The 15,279-nt window shown below is 40.5% G+C and overlaps 1 protein-coding gene across 9 annotated transcripts in view; it reads left to right on the top strand.

Moving 5' to 3' along the window:
• Nucleotides 1–15,279, top strand: part of LOC124711469 (serine/arginine repetitive matrix protein 1-like) — a 145,790-nt gene that overhangs the window by 86,099 nt on the left and 44,412 nt on the right. For all 9 annotated transcript variants that reach the window (XM_047241566.1, XM_047241569.1, XM_047241568.1 and 6 more), the window contains 3 exons: nucleotides 4,435–4,562; nucleotides 8,024–8,355; nucleotides 11,537–11,618. In XM_047241566.1, the coding sequence (XP_047097522.1) occupies nucleotides 4,435–4,562; nucleotides 8,024–8,355; nucleotides 11,537–11,618 (542 nt within the window). The remainder of the gene's footprint in view (nucleotides 1–4,434; nucleotides 4,563–8,023; nucleotides 8,356–11,536; nucleotides 11,619–15,279) is intronic.

Below are 15,279 nucleotides of genomic sequence, written 5' to 3' on the forward strand. Positions count from 1 at the left end.
AAGGCTCTGGTTTCAGTCCAAGATGAATTACTGAAAGATAACTTTACTAAATCTGTAATGTTCCAAAATCTTTAACAAGATCTGATCTTGATGTGGCTGTTCATCTCAAACATGGGCTCTACAAGGACAGTCAACCCATCAGAAGTTGCTGTATACTTAAGTAAACTTCATAACTGTTACTCTATATCCTGATATCTGGGCATAAGAGTTGAAACATCCCCTTAGAAAACTTAGTGAATTACTATGCAGAAAAACCTCTTTCATTATTTGATTTTCAAACAGCTGAGCAGAACTGAACGTACTCAGACATTTCGCTCTTTACCTATTCTGATCAACAGTAAACTGACATACAATGTTTTTAGCGCAACGCAATCTGACTTTCAAAAATCCCTACAAAAGAATGGCCCTGACTAACATTAACCTATACGTTTCACAAATCACTTACCTCACAAAAATCTTCGGTACTCGAACTACTGCAGTACAGCGAGCGCCACTACTGCCAGCTAAATAAAAGATTCAAACTACTGAAGGCACTAACTACTGATAGGCTTAGTTAGCAAATGAAAGATTTTGATAGAGAACAAACAATGTATTTACCTTAATAGTGTTCAAAAGTCATAATATATATAGCAGTTCATGACATCCATTCTTATAAATGTACTGTTTCTGATGGACACACGTCCAGATCATCCGCTCTCAAAAATCCGCCATCTCACTTCCCACATCCACCACCACTGACGGCTCACCTCCAACTGCGCAACGCTACGTGCTGTTCACATCCAGCTGCCCAACACTACAATGGCAGACAACAATGCAAACTAGCCACAGACTGCACACAGCACAGCCAGTGATTTTCATACAGAGCGCTACGTGGCGTTACCAATAAGAAAACCTAAATAGCCTACTTACAGAGTCACTGATTGCCCTTGCAGGTGTTTCAAATGAAACACCACTGGCCACCTTTGCTGCTGCTCCTGTGTGTGGCCACGCACTCAAAGGGCCGGACAAAGTTTTCACATGTACTTACACTACCAGGCTACACCATTAGCTCAGAATTCTGAAAATAGTAGTACTTCAACCCCTGGTCTTGATATCACCCGTTGGCTGCTGGGTGGCTCAAATGCATAGCTGTGGTGACACTTACTCTTTAGCATGCAGTGACATGTGACAATCTAATGTATGAAGTGTAGCATCATGAGCCCATGACCCATGTCTGATCTTGGGCCGTGACAGCAGCACCCAGATGTTACTAGCGCAATATGACTAGACATGGACCCCAGCGGCAATATCAGGATCCTAAGTCAGCCACAGGTAGTCGTCCGACAACAGGTTGTGGTTATGGGAGCACACAGCAAGACATGACTGCCCCAATGACAACATGATGCTGGGCAATAGATGGCTGCATAGGTGGGTGGCAGGCAGTCAGTAAGGCCTAACGGCCAGGACACGGTAAACAGAATTCACCATGTCCATGGACTTCGGGCTGACTGGTGAGGCCACTGTGGCATTCTGGACTCACAGCATGACTTACACCATGTGCACAGGGAGCCATGTGGCTTTGCTTTGTGGCTTGACAGACTTTGCCTGACATAGTTGGTAGAATGTGCTAATATAGCGCTAGGCAGCTGACTGCTCATGACGCGCCTTGGTGTATGAACGATGGCTCAGTCAGCTCCAAGATTAGTTTCAAGGCAAGAGTTGGCACAAGAGAATAGTGGCCCTGCCTTATAGACCAAATAGTGGACAGCCAATTTTGATACCCAACTGTTCAGGTGCCAGAGGTATTGTTTGTGTCCAAAAGAAGTAAGAATGAAACAGAATGTTTAAGAGGTAAAAGTGTTCTGTATCGTGAGTACAGAGTACAGCTGGTGAGCCTTGCGGTTGGGAGTACAGCTGGTGAGCCTTGCGGTTGGGAGTACAGCTGGTGAGCCTTGCGGTTGGGAGTACAGCTGGTGAGCCTTGCGGTTGGTGAACTAACCACCAGCTAGTCAGGATGGTCACGGTAGTTGAACAGCCAAAAAATCAGTGAGAGAGAGGCAGTCAGAAGCATGTCATACGACGCAAGGTGCCAAGGCCATAGACCAACACTCTCGTCACATCACTTTGGCAAGCATGTGGTTCTCTTCTGATGCCCCTCATGAACCATTTGACATGATGTTGGGAAACTTGTGTATCAGCATCCGGTTCCAGGTCACACTGTCTTTTTCTGCTGATGGGGATGGTTTGAGCTGGCAGATAGGCCATGAGAGGTAACACTAGAGCACTTGCGACAGAAATCGACATTTGAGAGAATTTTAAATGAACAAAAAAATTATCCCTGTCCACTTTAGACTGGCGGGGACTTGCACACAAGATATCTTGTCGTTAACTTTGTATTGTCCTTAATTTTAGATTCTTTGAATTGCACGTAAGTTTCAAAAAATAAGGCCTTCTTTGGCTGGTCAGAAGAGAGCAAAATTTTTGTTTCCTGTCTTAAAATAATTGTATTTCCTGCACAGTAGTAAGTATTACGTTAAAGTTGAAGTGGCTGAATTGTGATATATAATTTGAACGTATAACCCAGTGTTTGATGCTAAGCCTGACTTTCATGTTGTCTCAAAGCTTAGACGGCCTGTGTTGATGAGCTGTTAAATTAAACTATCAATTTAAGGTTGGGCTCATGAACGATGTCAATGAGTCTTTTGGTTGCCATCTGAGTAAAAGTCCCTATTGAGTTTTCGGAAAATGCTTGCTTTTGATCAAGACTCCAATAATGCCACAACAGTGTCAACAAATGCAATATATTTTTTTTTTTTTTTTTTTTTTTTTTTTAGTAGTGGACCATGGTTGAACAGGTGTGCCATTCTCCATCATCGTGAGTGATGCTGAGCTGTGTCCTTCGGCGAAATATGTTCGCACAATTTCTGACATTTGTGCCCGTAACATTTTGATATCTTTTTTTATTTGTGAAGAGAATTCTCAGCAAGCTGTCTTCGTAATGCTTATCCATGTTTCACCACCTTTACACATATATTAGTATGTGTGGAAGGCTAAGTACTTCACGAACATTGCCAGTTTCTCTTTGTTACTTGCTACAGTGGTTCATACCCTTTCCTAGATTATGAAGTAGTTACTAACATTTAACTGTAGATCAAGTCCTATTTCTACTTTCACCAGTTGCAGCGTTTGCTTGCTATTAATCCTTCGCAGAGACAAATCTCCTGGTGACTTTCCTGTGATCTTTTCCCAAGATTTCATACCAATTTTCTTGTTTTAAATGTAGTTTCCATTGACATAATTTTTCTAATTACCACTGCTCCATGGTGATTTTTTACAGACAGAAACATAACGCATTGAAATATGAATAGTGTTAACCAAGCACAGAATAACAAAGTTTTCTCCTTGAGGTGGTTAATAAAGTTCAGTTTTATGCTATGGGATGTTTTGGAAGTTTAAATATTTTATTGTAAACTTCAAATATTAAAGAACAACTGAAATACAGCACTGTGTGAAACAGAATAGTACAAGACACTTCATCCAGAAGTAAAATTTATGAAATGTGAAGAAATGTAAGAAAGTGGAAATTAGAAAATTTGTCTAGGCAAGAATATTTGTAGCAGAATGAAGTAAGTGCGTCACTGCTGCACATTTAAGCACAAAGAACAGTAAAATGCCAACTATTTACCGCATACTTTTTTCCACACTAATTCTCCCCCTTTCTGGTTTTTTACTGCCATTGTTATCAACATCTATAACATCTTTGTGTGTGATCATTATTTCTTTTGTACTGTACAAGACATTTGGTAATTAACACATGGCATAAACAAGACTTCAAATCTCCCTCCAGAGATTCTATTTTCAGATTATCAAGTTTATTCTAAATCACCTGGTCAAATGGTAGAATCCCGGCATAAAAAAAAAACCCATCGCCACTTCCTTTCCTCATTCTTGTCCAATATGAGTGTACATTTTCGCTTGCATTTCATTTGTGACAGATAAAATTAAAAACTTTTCTGTAATGTTTGATGCACTAACTGTACTAGTATCCTTATTTATCCAAAAAGTTTGCTTCATTGGGAAACTAAGTAAGTACACTATCGAAGTGAGCTACCAAAATGAAGGCTACGATGGAGGGTGTGTTTCGCATTAATTACCTACATGAAAGTAATATGAGAGAATGCAAAGTAATTTAATACTTATGTCTTACATTACCTCTCAGTGATACTTCTGCCAATAGCGTTCCTGTAGTTTGTGCTAGACACAAAACTGCCTTGGTAGATATAGAAATGGTTTCCATTACAAGAAGTAAAGAAGTACTATAAATGCCCATTTTTCTACTACTGTTCCACATCACAAAACTTTATTTTACTTACCCTTAACAAAATTGAAATCTGTATGAATTTAATTTGTGATATCTTGCAATCAGACTGAAGGCTAGTGTTTGTTGGTGTGAAGGGGGCAAAGAAGAGGACTTCGAAATACATAAAAAGGAGGACAGCATTCAGAAGAAGAGGCACTACCGAAGTAACAACAAAGATGCGTCATCAGGCAGCGAATCTGATGCAGAAAAACCTAATCGCAAGGTGAGTTACTAACACACAAGCAAATTGACCCAGAATTTGATTAATATTAATTACTTCGTGTTTGTAATTTTTATATTGACACCTCTTGTTATAATACAATTTACATATATGATATTGACAGCTGATGTGTGTACTTGTTCGTAAGTAGTATAATAATGTCCAGGCCTTATTCATGGGCATTGAAGAAAGTGCCTTTCTGTGATGACTTGATGCAGTAAGCTAAATCATATAAATTGTCAGTCTGCCACTTTGTTATATTTATGCCTGTCATGGCATTTCCCGTCAGTGATACATTCACACCCACCAAAAATCATAATAATAATAATAATAATAATAATAATAATGAGTATGACTTCTCTGAACATGATTGTGATGTCACATTTCCTAATACACTCCTGGAAATGGAAAAAAGAACACATTGACACCGGTGTGTCAGACCCACCATACTTGCTCCGGACACTGCGAGAGGGCTGTACAAGCAATGATCACACGCACGGCACAGCGGACACACCAGGAACCGCGGTGTTGGCCGTCGAATGGCGCTAGCTGCGCAGCATTTGTGCACCGCCGCCGTCAGTGTCAGCCAGTTTGCCGTGGCATACGGAGCTCCATCGCAGTCGTTAACACTGGTAGCATGCCGCGACAGCGTGGACGTGAACCGTATGTGCAGTTGACGGACTTTGAGCGAGGGCGTATAGTGGGCATGCGGGAGGCCGGGTGGACGTACCGCCGAATTGCTCAACACGTGGGGCGTGAGGTCTCCACAGTACATCGATGTAGTCGCCAGTGGTCGGCGGAAGGTGCACGTGCCCGTCGACCTGGGACCAGACCGCAGCGACGCACGGATGCACGCCAAGACCGTAGGATCCTATGCAGTGCCGTAGGGGACCGCACCGCCACTTCCCAGCAAATTAGGGACACTGTTGCTCGTGGGGTATCGGCGAGGACCATTCGCAACCGTCTCCATGAAGCTGGGCTACGGTCCCGCACACCGTTAGGCCGTCGTCCGCTCACGCCCCAACATCGTGCAGCCCGCCTCCAGTGGTGTCGCGACAGGCGTGAATGGAGGGACGAATGGAGACGTGTCGTCTTCAGCGATGAGAGTCGCTTCTGCCTTGGTGCCAATGATGGTCGTATGCGTGTTTGGCTCCGTGCAGGTGAGCGCCACAATCAGGACTGCATACGACCGAGGCACACAGGGCCAACACCCGGCATCGTGGTGTGGGGAGCGATCTCCTACACTGGCCGTACACCACTGGTGATCGTCGAGGAGACACTGAATAGTGCACGGTACATCCAAACCGTCATCGAACCCATCGTTCTACCATTCCTAGACCGGCAAGGGAACTTGCTGTTCCAACAGGACAATGCACGTCCGCATGTATCCCGTGCCACCCAACGTGCTCCAGAAGGTGTAAGTCAACTACCCTGGCCAGCAAGATCTCCGGATCTGTCCCCCATTGAGCATGTTTGGGACTGGATGAAGCGTCGTCTCACGCGGTCTGCACGTCCAGCACGAACGCTGGTCCAACTGAGGCGCCAGGTGGAAATGGCATGGCAAGCCGTTCCACAGGACTACATCCAGCATCTCTACGATCGTCTCCATGGGAGAATAGCAGCCTGCATTGCTGCGAAAGGTGGATATACACTGTACTAGTGCCGACATTGTGCATGCTCTGTTGCCTGTGTCTATGTGCCTGTGGTTCTGTCAGTGTGATCATGTGATGTATCTGACCCCAGGAATGTGTCAATAAAGTTTCCCCTTCCTGGGACAATGAATTCACGGTGTTCTTATTTCAATTTCCAGGAGTGTATAATATCATCTTTGAGATTATTTTATTTGTAGAGAGTACTGAAAGTTAGTCTTCACTCACTCATTGTGGACTGATTTCTCCTGTCATAATTGCTGAAATGGCTCAATATGCCAGCTATAGATGTGGGGTGCAGTGATTAAGAAGTAGAGGTAGAGCTTATCTCGCCACAAAAATTATTTTATTATGATTTCATGAATTGAATTCCAGGATGGTTCCTGCAGTGAGACCAGCCAATATGTCTCATTATTATCCAGTTAACTTGATATTTCAGAGACATGGCAGGATGCTTTATGTGTGTTTCTCGATAATTTGATACATCCTTAAATTTGTAGTGCACCGTTCATGTATAAGAAATGGTATTCTCATGACGTAATAATCTATCATCCTGTATGGCAACATGTGATGTTACAGTGCAGGCATGGTGAGTTGCTCATTGGCCAGTGAGCATTAGGAAGTTCTGGAAGAACAACAATTTTCATTACATGTTGAGCTCAGTTGATTTTATATCAGTTCCTATGAATGGAAAAACTCTGGAGATACATTAATACCATACATCAATACCATAATTCACAACAAAGCCAACAGAATACTCAGTGTCGACAGTGCAGGGGCTCTGTTGGGTACTTGTAATGAGTTGCTATTGTTGCATGCTGCTGCTTGACTGAGACAAACAGCAATGTAGGCTGTTGTTGGTTGTGGTGGAAAAATGGAAGAAGAGTGTAATGATATTTGAAATAGCTTTGTAATTCACTCCAAAGTATACAAATATTGGAAGGCTCAAAAAGGAATTTTTGTGGTGTTCTTTTCTTGGCATTTGATTTTGCAGTCATAATATTCTTTAAAACAAGTCACTGCATGCCCATCTGGCTGCAAAACCTTCATTGCCAGGTTCTGTCTGCCAGTTTCAGCAATAAAGTCTTCAGGTGAATACCTTGTAGTGCATTGTGCATACATGTCAGACAGCGTTATTTACAAAGTTTGTGTTGAAGGCTTCAGACCTCCACCTACTGAGATGTACAGTGAGAACATGAGTGGGGTAGTGTGCAGTATATTGGAGGGTTACATACCGTATTTTCCCCTTCAGCCTCATAGTATAGTGGTAGCTGAGGTTTGTTAGCACACATTTTTCAAATGAAGTATAACCTGTTTGAGAGTCTGCTTATCATGATCACCGTAAAAAAAAGGGGGGGTGGGGGTAGACAGCACTGTGGAAGTTTGGTGTATAGTAACTTTCGGTGTGTGGAAAGCTTTCACTAGGTACTGGAGTATACTACTGCACGAAAGTTAGAACTGAATTGGGACAAGATGCAGCAAAAATTTGACAATTGTTCAAAACTATCTCAAACCTGAAGAAAATGAAGTGCTGCTCCTGAAATTGGAGAAGAAAGTTAACTTGATAGTAAGTGAATGGTCTGTCAATGTCTTTCGACTGATTAAATACATAAATTTTAAGACTTGAAGACAACATTCAAAATGCAAGCCCTTGTGCAGAATGATAAATGTAGTTCTTTTACAAGCATAGGTTTTAGATTGTGATGTGTGTATGTAATGCAGTATTGTCCATTGTTGTTCGTTAAATGAAGTGTACTTAGTTACATGTGTGTTATTTCATAATTATATATAGGTTCTATGTATTTCAATTTTCAGGAAAGGAAAGTTAGGTCTCTCTCGCGTTCTCCCACCAGACGACCACGCCATGGTGAGACTCGGGAGGTACATCGAGAAAGAGAACGTGAAAGAGAGAGGGATCATCGTGATAGAGACAGAGAGAGGGAGAGAGATGCTGAAAGGAGGCATTACCAGCGCTCTATGGAGCGCATGTCTGCAATGGAGAGAGATAGGGAAAGGGAACGTGACAGGGAACGTGAGCGGGAACGAGAACGAGAAAGAGAACGGGAGAGGAGAAGAGAGAGGGACAAAGAGAGAGAAAGGCACCGTATGCCACCACCTGTTGCACATCGTCCTCCATCCAGGAGGAGGTAAGTATTGTAATATATTAATGAGTATTGTAATGAACATTCGATAAAATGTACATGAATTGTGTTTTTTGATGTTAGTACCTACAACCTGTCCTGGAATGAAGTGGATAAATTTTGGAACTATGTGATATGTGGTGTGTCCAGTGTGTGTTGAATCCCTTTATGTAGGAAGAGCAATAAGCTGCTGGAGCAGCAATAGATGTTAGGTGTGCGTGTTGGTGGTTTTCCTGCTTTTGGAGGAGGACCTTTTTGTCTGAAAGCTGAAAGTTTGCAGTCTTTTATTGTGTCTGGCAGCTATTCTGTGTAGATGACCTGTAAATCAGACACTACAGTTGGTAGCAAACAACCCCTTCTACCTGCTGTGGGAATGGATAGCTAAAAAAAAAGAGAAGTGTTTTCATAGAATTGTAGCTGAGGTGGTATTTTTATTCTGGGGGGTTATTATTTTGTTTCTGTTTATTTCTTAGCTATGGAGGATTAATTTGCAGTGCATCTGAAACTTTGCATATAAATAGACTGAAAATATCCACAGTGTGTCTAATGGCCGTATCTCTCCCTGTGATTCTGAAAGTCTTTCAAATAAGTATGAAGCTAGTTTTGAAACTAGACCAAATGCAGTCAGCTCTCTCTAACAGTTCCTTAACAACAATTTGCACATACAATGACAATAACAAAGGTTACCTATGCAGTTAGAACTGATTAATATAAACATATAAACAGGCACCTTATAAATCAGTTTTAAAATCACTTTACTACAAAGAAATAGTGACCACTTCAAGTATCACATGGTATTTAACCTGGTTGTCACTTGTACACAGTTTCAATCTTCCTGGACTGAGACCTAATTTAATGTTAAAGACAATCACCATCTGAAGACACAGTGACACATTGAACTATGCTCATTACTAAACCACATTACTTTCTACCTGATTATTCTGTGGCAGTGCAACAAGTGCACACGTGCCCAAGGACTGCAGAAGCTAGTACTTACTATCAGTCAATCCACCTTAAAGTTTTGTGTGTTTGAAATTTTGTGAAAGTTTGGTTGTGAAATTGGTTAATCCTGACAGAAAATGAGTTCAATTTGTGTACTTAAACTGTAAAGTTGCATAGCTAAATCATTATCTAACAAAGTTCCTTATTCTGTGAAACAAACAAAAGTTGTTAGGCATGTATTTGTATTCAAAACCTACACATTTAATGCATCAGAGGTGGCAAACCATGTATGCAGTAAACTTGTTTGCACTTACTTGAATCTATGCAAAGTTAAATGTCGTATGTATTAAATGATTTATATGCTACAATTGCCAAAGTATATACAGTTCAGTATTGTTATCTTTAATTGACGTTTTAGGTAGCATACAAAGAAAATTTCTTCTACCGTGTAGTTGACTTGCATGAGCTTAGTAAATAGGCTCAACTCTCGTATTTGCTATAAGGGCCTAAACATTAAAACTGAACATTTGAATATAGTATCCTTTAAATAGTTTTGCACATAGAGCAAAATAATTCACTGGCTATCTGAATATATTGCAACTGCATTTAGAGCTGATATTTCCTTGCATCAGTGATTTTCCTTACATCAGTGATTTAAAGACACACACATTTTACTGAACAACATGGTTATGAATATTTAACTCCGTACTAAACTAAAATTAGGGAATTACTAAGCTTCTTTAATAGTGTATACTGGTTTTCTCATTGTGAAGCAGCATTACTAGCCAATTAAGTAATTGAATCACTTTATTGTCTACAGTACATGATATATACATACTGGAAAATACTAAGACGGAAATGACAGGGTAGTGTTTAGCTATAAAGAACACAAAAAATATTCTTTTCTGTATACTTAATAGTTACACAAGAGAATATAACTAATACAGTACTTAGATGTGACTGTGGGGCGAAGTCCACAAAGTTTTATGCTCATTTAGTTGCTGTTCACTAATAGCAGTCCATTTTGTACAGATTGTGTACTAATTGCACATTCATGAAATGTATTCACAGTTGCGATATGGACAACCATCAGTTGTATAATGGAATGATGACAATGAAAATTCGTGCTGGACCGTGACATGAACCCAGATTACCAACTTACCACGAGTGGTCGCCTTACCATTTGGCTATCTGAGCATGACTCATGGCCAGACCCAAACTTCCAAATGTCGTCAACTATGTATCTATAACTTGTACTCATACGTCCATTACATACATTCCAGTACGGAGGAGACATTTTACTTCAGCATCCCTTGCCTGTAAAAAATATAAATACAATGTTGCAGTGCCTGTGATATTCTGAATTACAGTGCAAAGTTCTGCAGTGCCTGTGTGTGTCCAAAGGAACAATGCATTGTAATTCGGAACAACCCAGGCACTGCAATATTGTAACTGTTCATTTGTATTGTCAGGCTATGATGTCTCGAGCAATTCTGTTCTGATATATTGTTGACACGAGCCTGGGTTGTGCAGAACACACAACTCCGTCCATTCAGTCTCTACGAACTACTTTTTACCAACAATTTTAAATGCTAAGCACTGTTCGGTATCTCTGTGTATGTACGACTTACTGCTACATACTGACTGACTTAACGGCAGAAACCATTACTGCAGAGCACAATCGATACTGGTACTGAGTGTGTACTGCTCTGCTAACAGTTTATGACTTTCTATCTACCGACTGACTAATACACTCTCTTTTGGCAAGTGCAGTAATTTTCCATTTGCTTCCATATCACCTATACATACCATCCAAACATGCATGACTATTAACTCTACTGAGGCTGGGTTGTTTAGAGTATTCATTTATCTTACATATTTCTACAGTTAGAAAATGATGTGAAATGAAACTTACAAAAAAACTACGTGATTCTAATAGTATTTTTAAATAGGTGTAATAAAAACATTTTAAAGAATTTATACAGATAAAGATAGTATGGTAAGTTGTTTGTGACCATATGTGTTCTACAAATGAAATAAGTTTTTTCCCCCTAAGTGTAGTTACAATACAGTAATACAATTAGGACTTTTTGAATTGGAGGGTTGTTACGTTCCTATTATTGTCAATTTTGTGTAAGTCTAAATTTGTTAAGGAATTGTAGTAAACTGTATGTGGGAAGTGCATGCACTCACACTGTAAACTTACTGTATTAGTACATTTATGTTGTTACATTGGCACTGGCAGGAGCCCAAGGAGAAGTCCTCCTAGGAATAGTCGCAGTGGTAGCAGACGATCACCATCTCCGCATCGCTCTAGATCACCGCTGGTAAGTCACAGAAGTAATTCTAACTGGCAGTAGAGCTTGGTAAAGACACTACAGTAAATGGATGTATTAGCAGAAGTTTGGTCTGAGAGTCGTCGTATGTGACGATTTTGTTACTGATTATTTAGCATGTAAGATATTGTCGTTTTTGTGGTCTTCCGTCCAAAAACTGGTTTGATGCAGCTCTTGATGCTGCTCCATCCTGTGTGAGCCTCTTTGTCTCTGAATAACTAGTGCAACCTCGTCCTTCTGAATCTGCTTACTGTGTTCATCTCTCGGTCTCCCTCCACGATTTCTACCTCCTACACTTCCCTCCAGTACGAAGTTGGTTATCCCTTGATGTCTCAGAATGTGTCCTATCAAGTGATCCCTTCTGTTGGTCAAATTGTGCCACAGGTTTCTTGTCTCCTCAATTCTATTCAGTACCTCCTCATTAGTTATGTGATCTACCAGTCTAATCTTCGACATTCTTCTGTGGCACCACATTCCGAAAGGTTCTATTCTCTTTTTATGTAAGCTGTATATCATCCATGTTTCAGTTCAGTACACAGCAACACCCCACACAGATATCTTCAGAAAAGACTTCCTAACACACAAATCTATATTCGATGTTAACAAATTTCTCTTCTTCAGAAATGCTTTTCTTGCCATTTCCAGTCAACGTTTTACATAGGACAACAACAGTGAAATGTTATTCTATCCCATATTCTCCATTGTTCAATTACTCTTATGGTGCATTGAACATAAAAGGAAGCAAAACCTACAGCACATGTAAGCTCTTGGGTATAGATATGCTGTGAACATTGTTTATGAATGTATTGTGATGTCAAATACGCGAACAAATCATCAGTAAACAGAATAGAAATGTAATGAGTAGACAGAAAAACACATTCACAGCTTTTTTTTAAATCCAATTTGCTAGTACCAAAGTAACACTATCTGCTCAGTACTAGTATAATTCTGAGACCTCCAACGATATCTTCAGATTAATTTTAGTAATCTCTGTGACACTCAAGTCCAGTTTAGTTTCAGTATAGCATGGCCTCTCTCTTACCAGGGCTGTACTTGCCCAATGCTTTGTCATGGCAGCTGTATGAACTGTGTGAAGTTCACCCTTGGCAAAAGGAAGTAATTTGCTCATCATGGCATCTTAATACAATAGCAAGTGAACGCAGTGTTCTGCCTTTCATGTTAAGTAGCATGCTGAACTTAAGTATGTTATGTGCCACCTCTCTGTAAAGGTAAAGTTACTGTGTGTGACTCTTCCGGCTTTCTCCCCAGATGACTGTTCTGAAAGACAAATTCATCATACATTCCACTAAATACAAGTCCAGCTGAGGGAACAAAGCAAAGAAAAGGAAGTAACCACTATCACAGCTTTCTTACCACAGTTTGCCATTTCCTCAGGTAAAGGAAGAGTCCTTGACAGACAAGATATTATTGGGTGTGTCATTCATCCCCCAGCGTGTAGTTAAAGGCCAGTGTGACAAACACCATCATCAAACTTGTCTGGGCCAACCAGATAAATTTGTAATTACAGAGAGTTGCTTTAGTAAAGAACACCACATGATGTATTATATCTTCAGTTTTGGCCTTCTTGAGACAGTGTGATAAAGGTGGCAGATAGCCTAGTACGGTCTCAGGATTCTAATTAAGTACAGCCTGTGATTGCTGCCTTTAGATATATAGAGAAACAAGAATTTCCAACAACAACAGTTAAACCTTAACATAGTGGTTTAGTCTTGCAACAGTCTGTTTGCCTCCATGCCATAGTACCACTTGGCATCAGCACTTGTTTACCTGTAATCTCTGCTGAGGGCCACAGCTTGACTATTGGTTTGGAGCATTGGACACATAACTGTCATCCATATGCAAGGAGTTCGACCATGCAATTCCAGCTTTCAGAGACTGCGTACAGACAGTAGGAATGGGACACTAGTAGCTGTTACTTACTAGCAGTAATAAGTAGCCACCACCCCTAACAGTATCAAGTGGTTGCCTGAAGAAAATGTACACTAAATGACAGCAGAAAAGCAGTGACATTTTTCCTAAAGATGAATATTGGGCTCCTTTATGGATACAATTGGCAGAGGACATTGAAAAAGTTCAAGGATGGGTAGCTCATTTTGTATTGTGGTGGAATAGAGAAGAGAATGTCTTGAATATGATACACGAGTTTAAGTGGCTCTGTAACGGTGTGGGGCATGTGCAGTTGGAGTGATATGGGACCCCTGATATGTCTAGATACGATTCTGAAAGGTAACGTGCGTAAGCATCCCGTCTGATGGCCTGTATCCATTCATGTCCATTGTGCATTCCGATGGACTTCGGCAATTCCAGCAGGACAATGCGACACCCCACACATTCAGAATTGCTACAGAGTGGCTTTAGAACACACTTCTGCATTTAAATTCTTCCGCTGGCCATCAAACGTCCCAGACATGAACAGTATTGAGCATATTTGGGATGTCTTGCAATGTGCTGTTCAGAAGAGATCTCCACCCCCTCGTACTCTTACAGATTTATGGACAGCCCTGCAGGATTCATGGTGTCAATCCCCTCCAGCACGACTTCAGACATTAGTCAAGTCCATGCTATATCATGTTGTGGCACACCTGTGAGCTTGTTGGGGCCCTACACAGTATTAGGCGGATGTACCAGTTTCTTTGGCTCTTCAGTGTATATTTATACAAGATATTGTATGGTGCAAAAAGTGACGGTTGACCTTGAATAAAACGTGATAGTTCCTTTCATAAGAATACTAAAAAGAACACATTAAATTTTGGTTACATGATAAATAACACAAATTTAAAGGTGTGGATGCAACTAAATATCAAGGGATTACAATTACAAGCAGCTAAAATTGAAACTATCACATAGATAATGTTGTGTGGAGGATGAGCGAAAGACTGTGTTTTATTGGCAGAGCTCACTTGGAAGAGGCTACAAATGTACTAAAGAAACTCCCTACACTACACTTCTCCATTCTCTTCTGGAATATTGCTGCATAGTGTGGGGTGTGATGTAGAGTGTCAGCAATTCAGTCACATCATTTTGTAATTTTACCAAGAGGCTTTTCCTTTTGATAAAAGTATGGCAAGGCCACAGAAAAGAATGTTACATGATTGATAGGAAGTACTGTGGGCAGTAGTAAAACAAAATGGAAATGAGTTTATGGTCTTGTCTAGTTGGCTGATGGTGATAACCTTAATCAGTTTCACTAAAACATAAATTCAAGTTGCTGGGTGAGCATAGACACTGGAAACAGGTGGATGAATATCCTGTATATTATGGAGAGTAGGCTGATAAGTCTATAACCATCAGTTTTTTTAGCAGAAAAATTGTGTTGGTGGTGGTTTGGGGACTTACATTATTCTTCAGATGTTCGGTAAATATGGTATTTTAAATTCCTTGGCTACTACTTTTCCTCTGGCATTAATAATTCCTATTGAAATGCCATCTTCTTTGCTCTTTCTTTTCTTCTTAAAATTAATGTGACAGAACAATTTGAGCTTCTAATTCATCTGGTCATTAATTTTTTCATTTCTGTTTAAAAAAATGTATTGAGTTTTATCTGTCCAGTATACAGATTAATTTGAATATGTTTTGCCTAGTGAGGAGAGGAAGTGGGCTGTCTTCTTGTGCTCTGACACAGGTAGCTTTG

Source organism: Schistocerca piceifrons, chromosome 8 (genome assembly GCF_021461385.2).
Source record: "Schistocerca piceifrons isolate TAMUIC-IGC-003096 chromosome 8, iqSchPice1.1, whole genome shotgun sequence".
Taxonomy (NCBI): Eukaryota; Metazoa; Arthropoda; class Insecta; order Orthoptera; family Acrididae; genus Schistocerca; species Schistocerca piceifrons.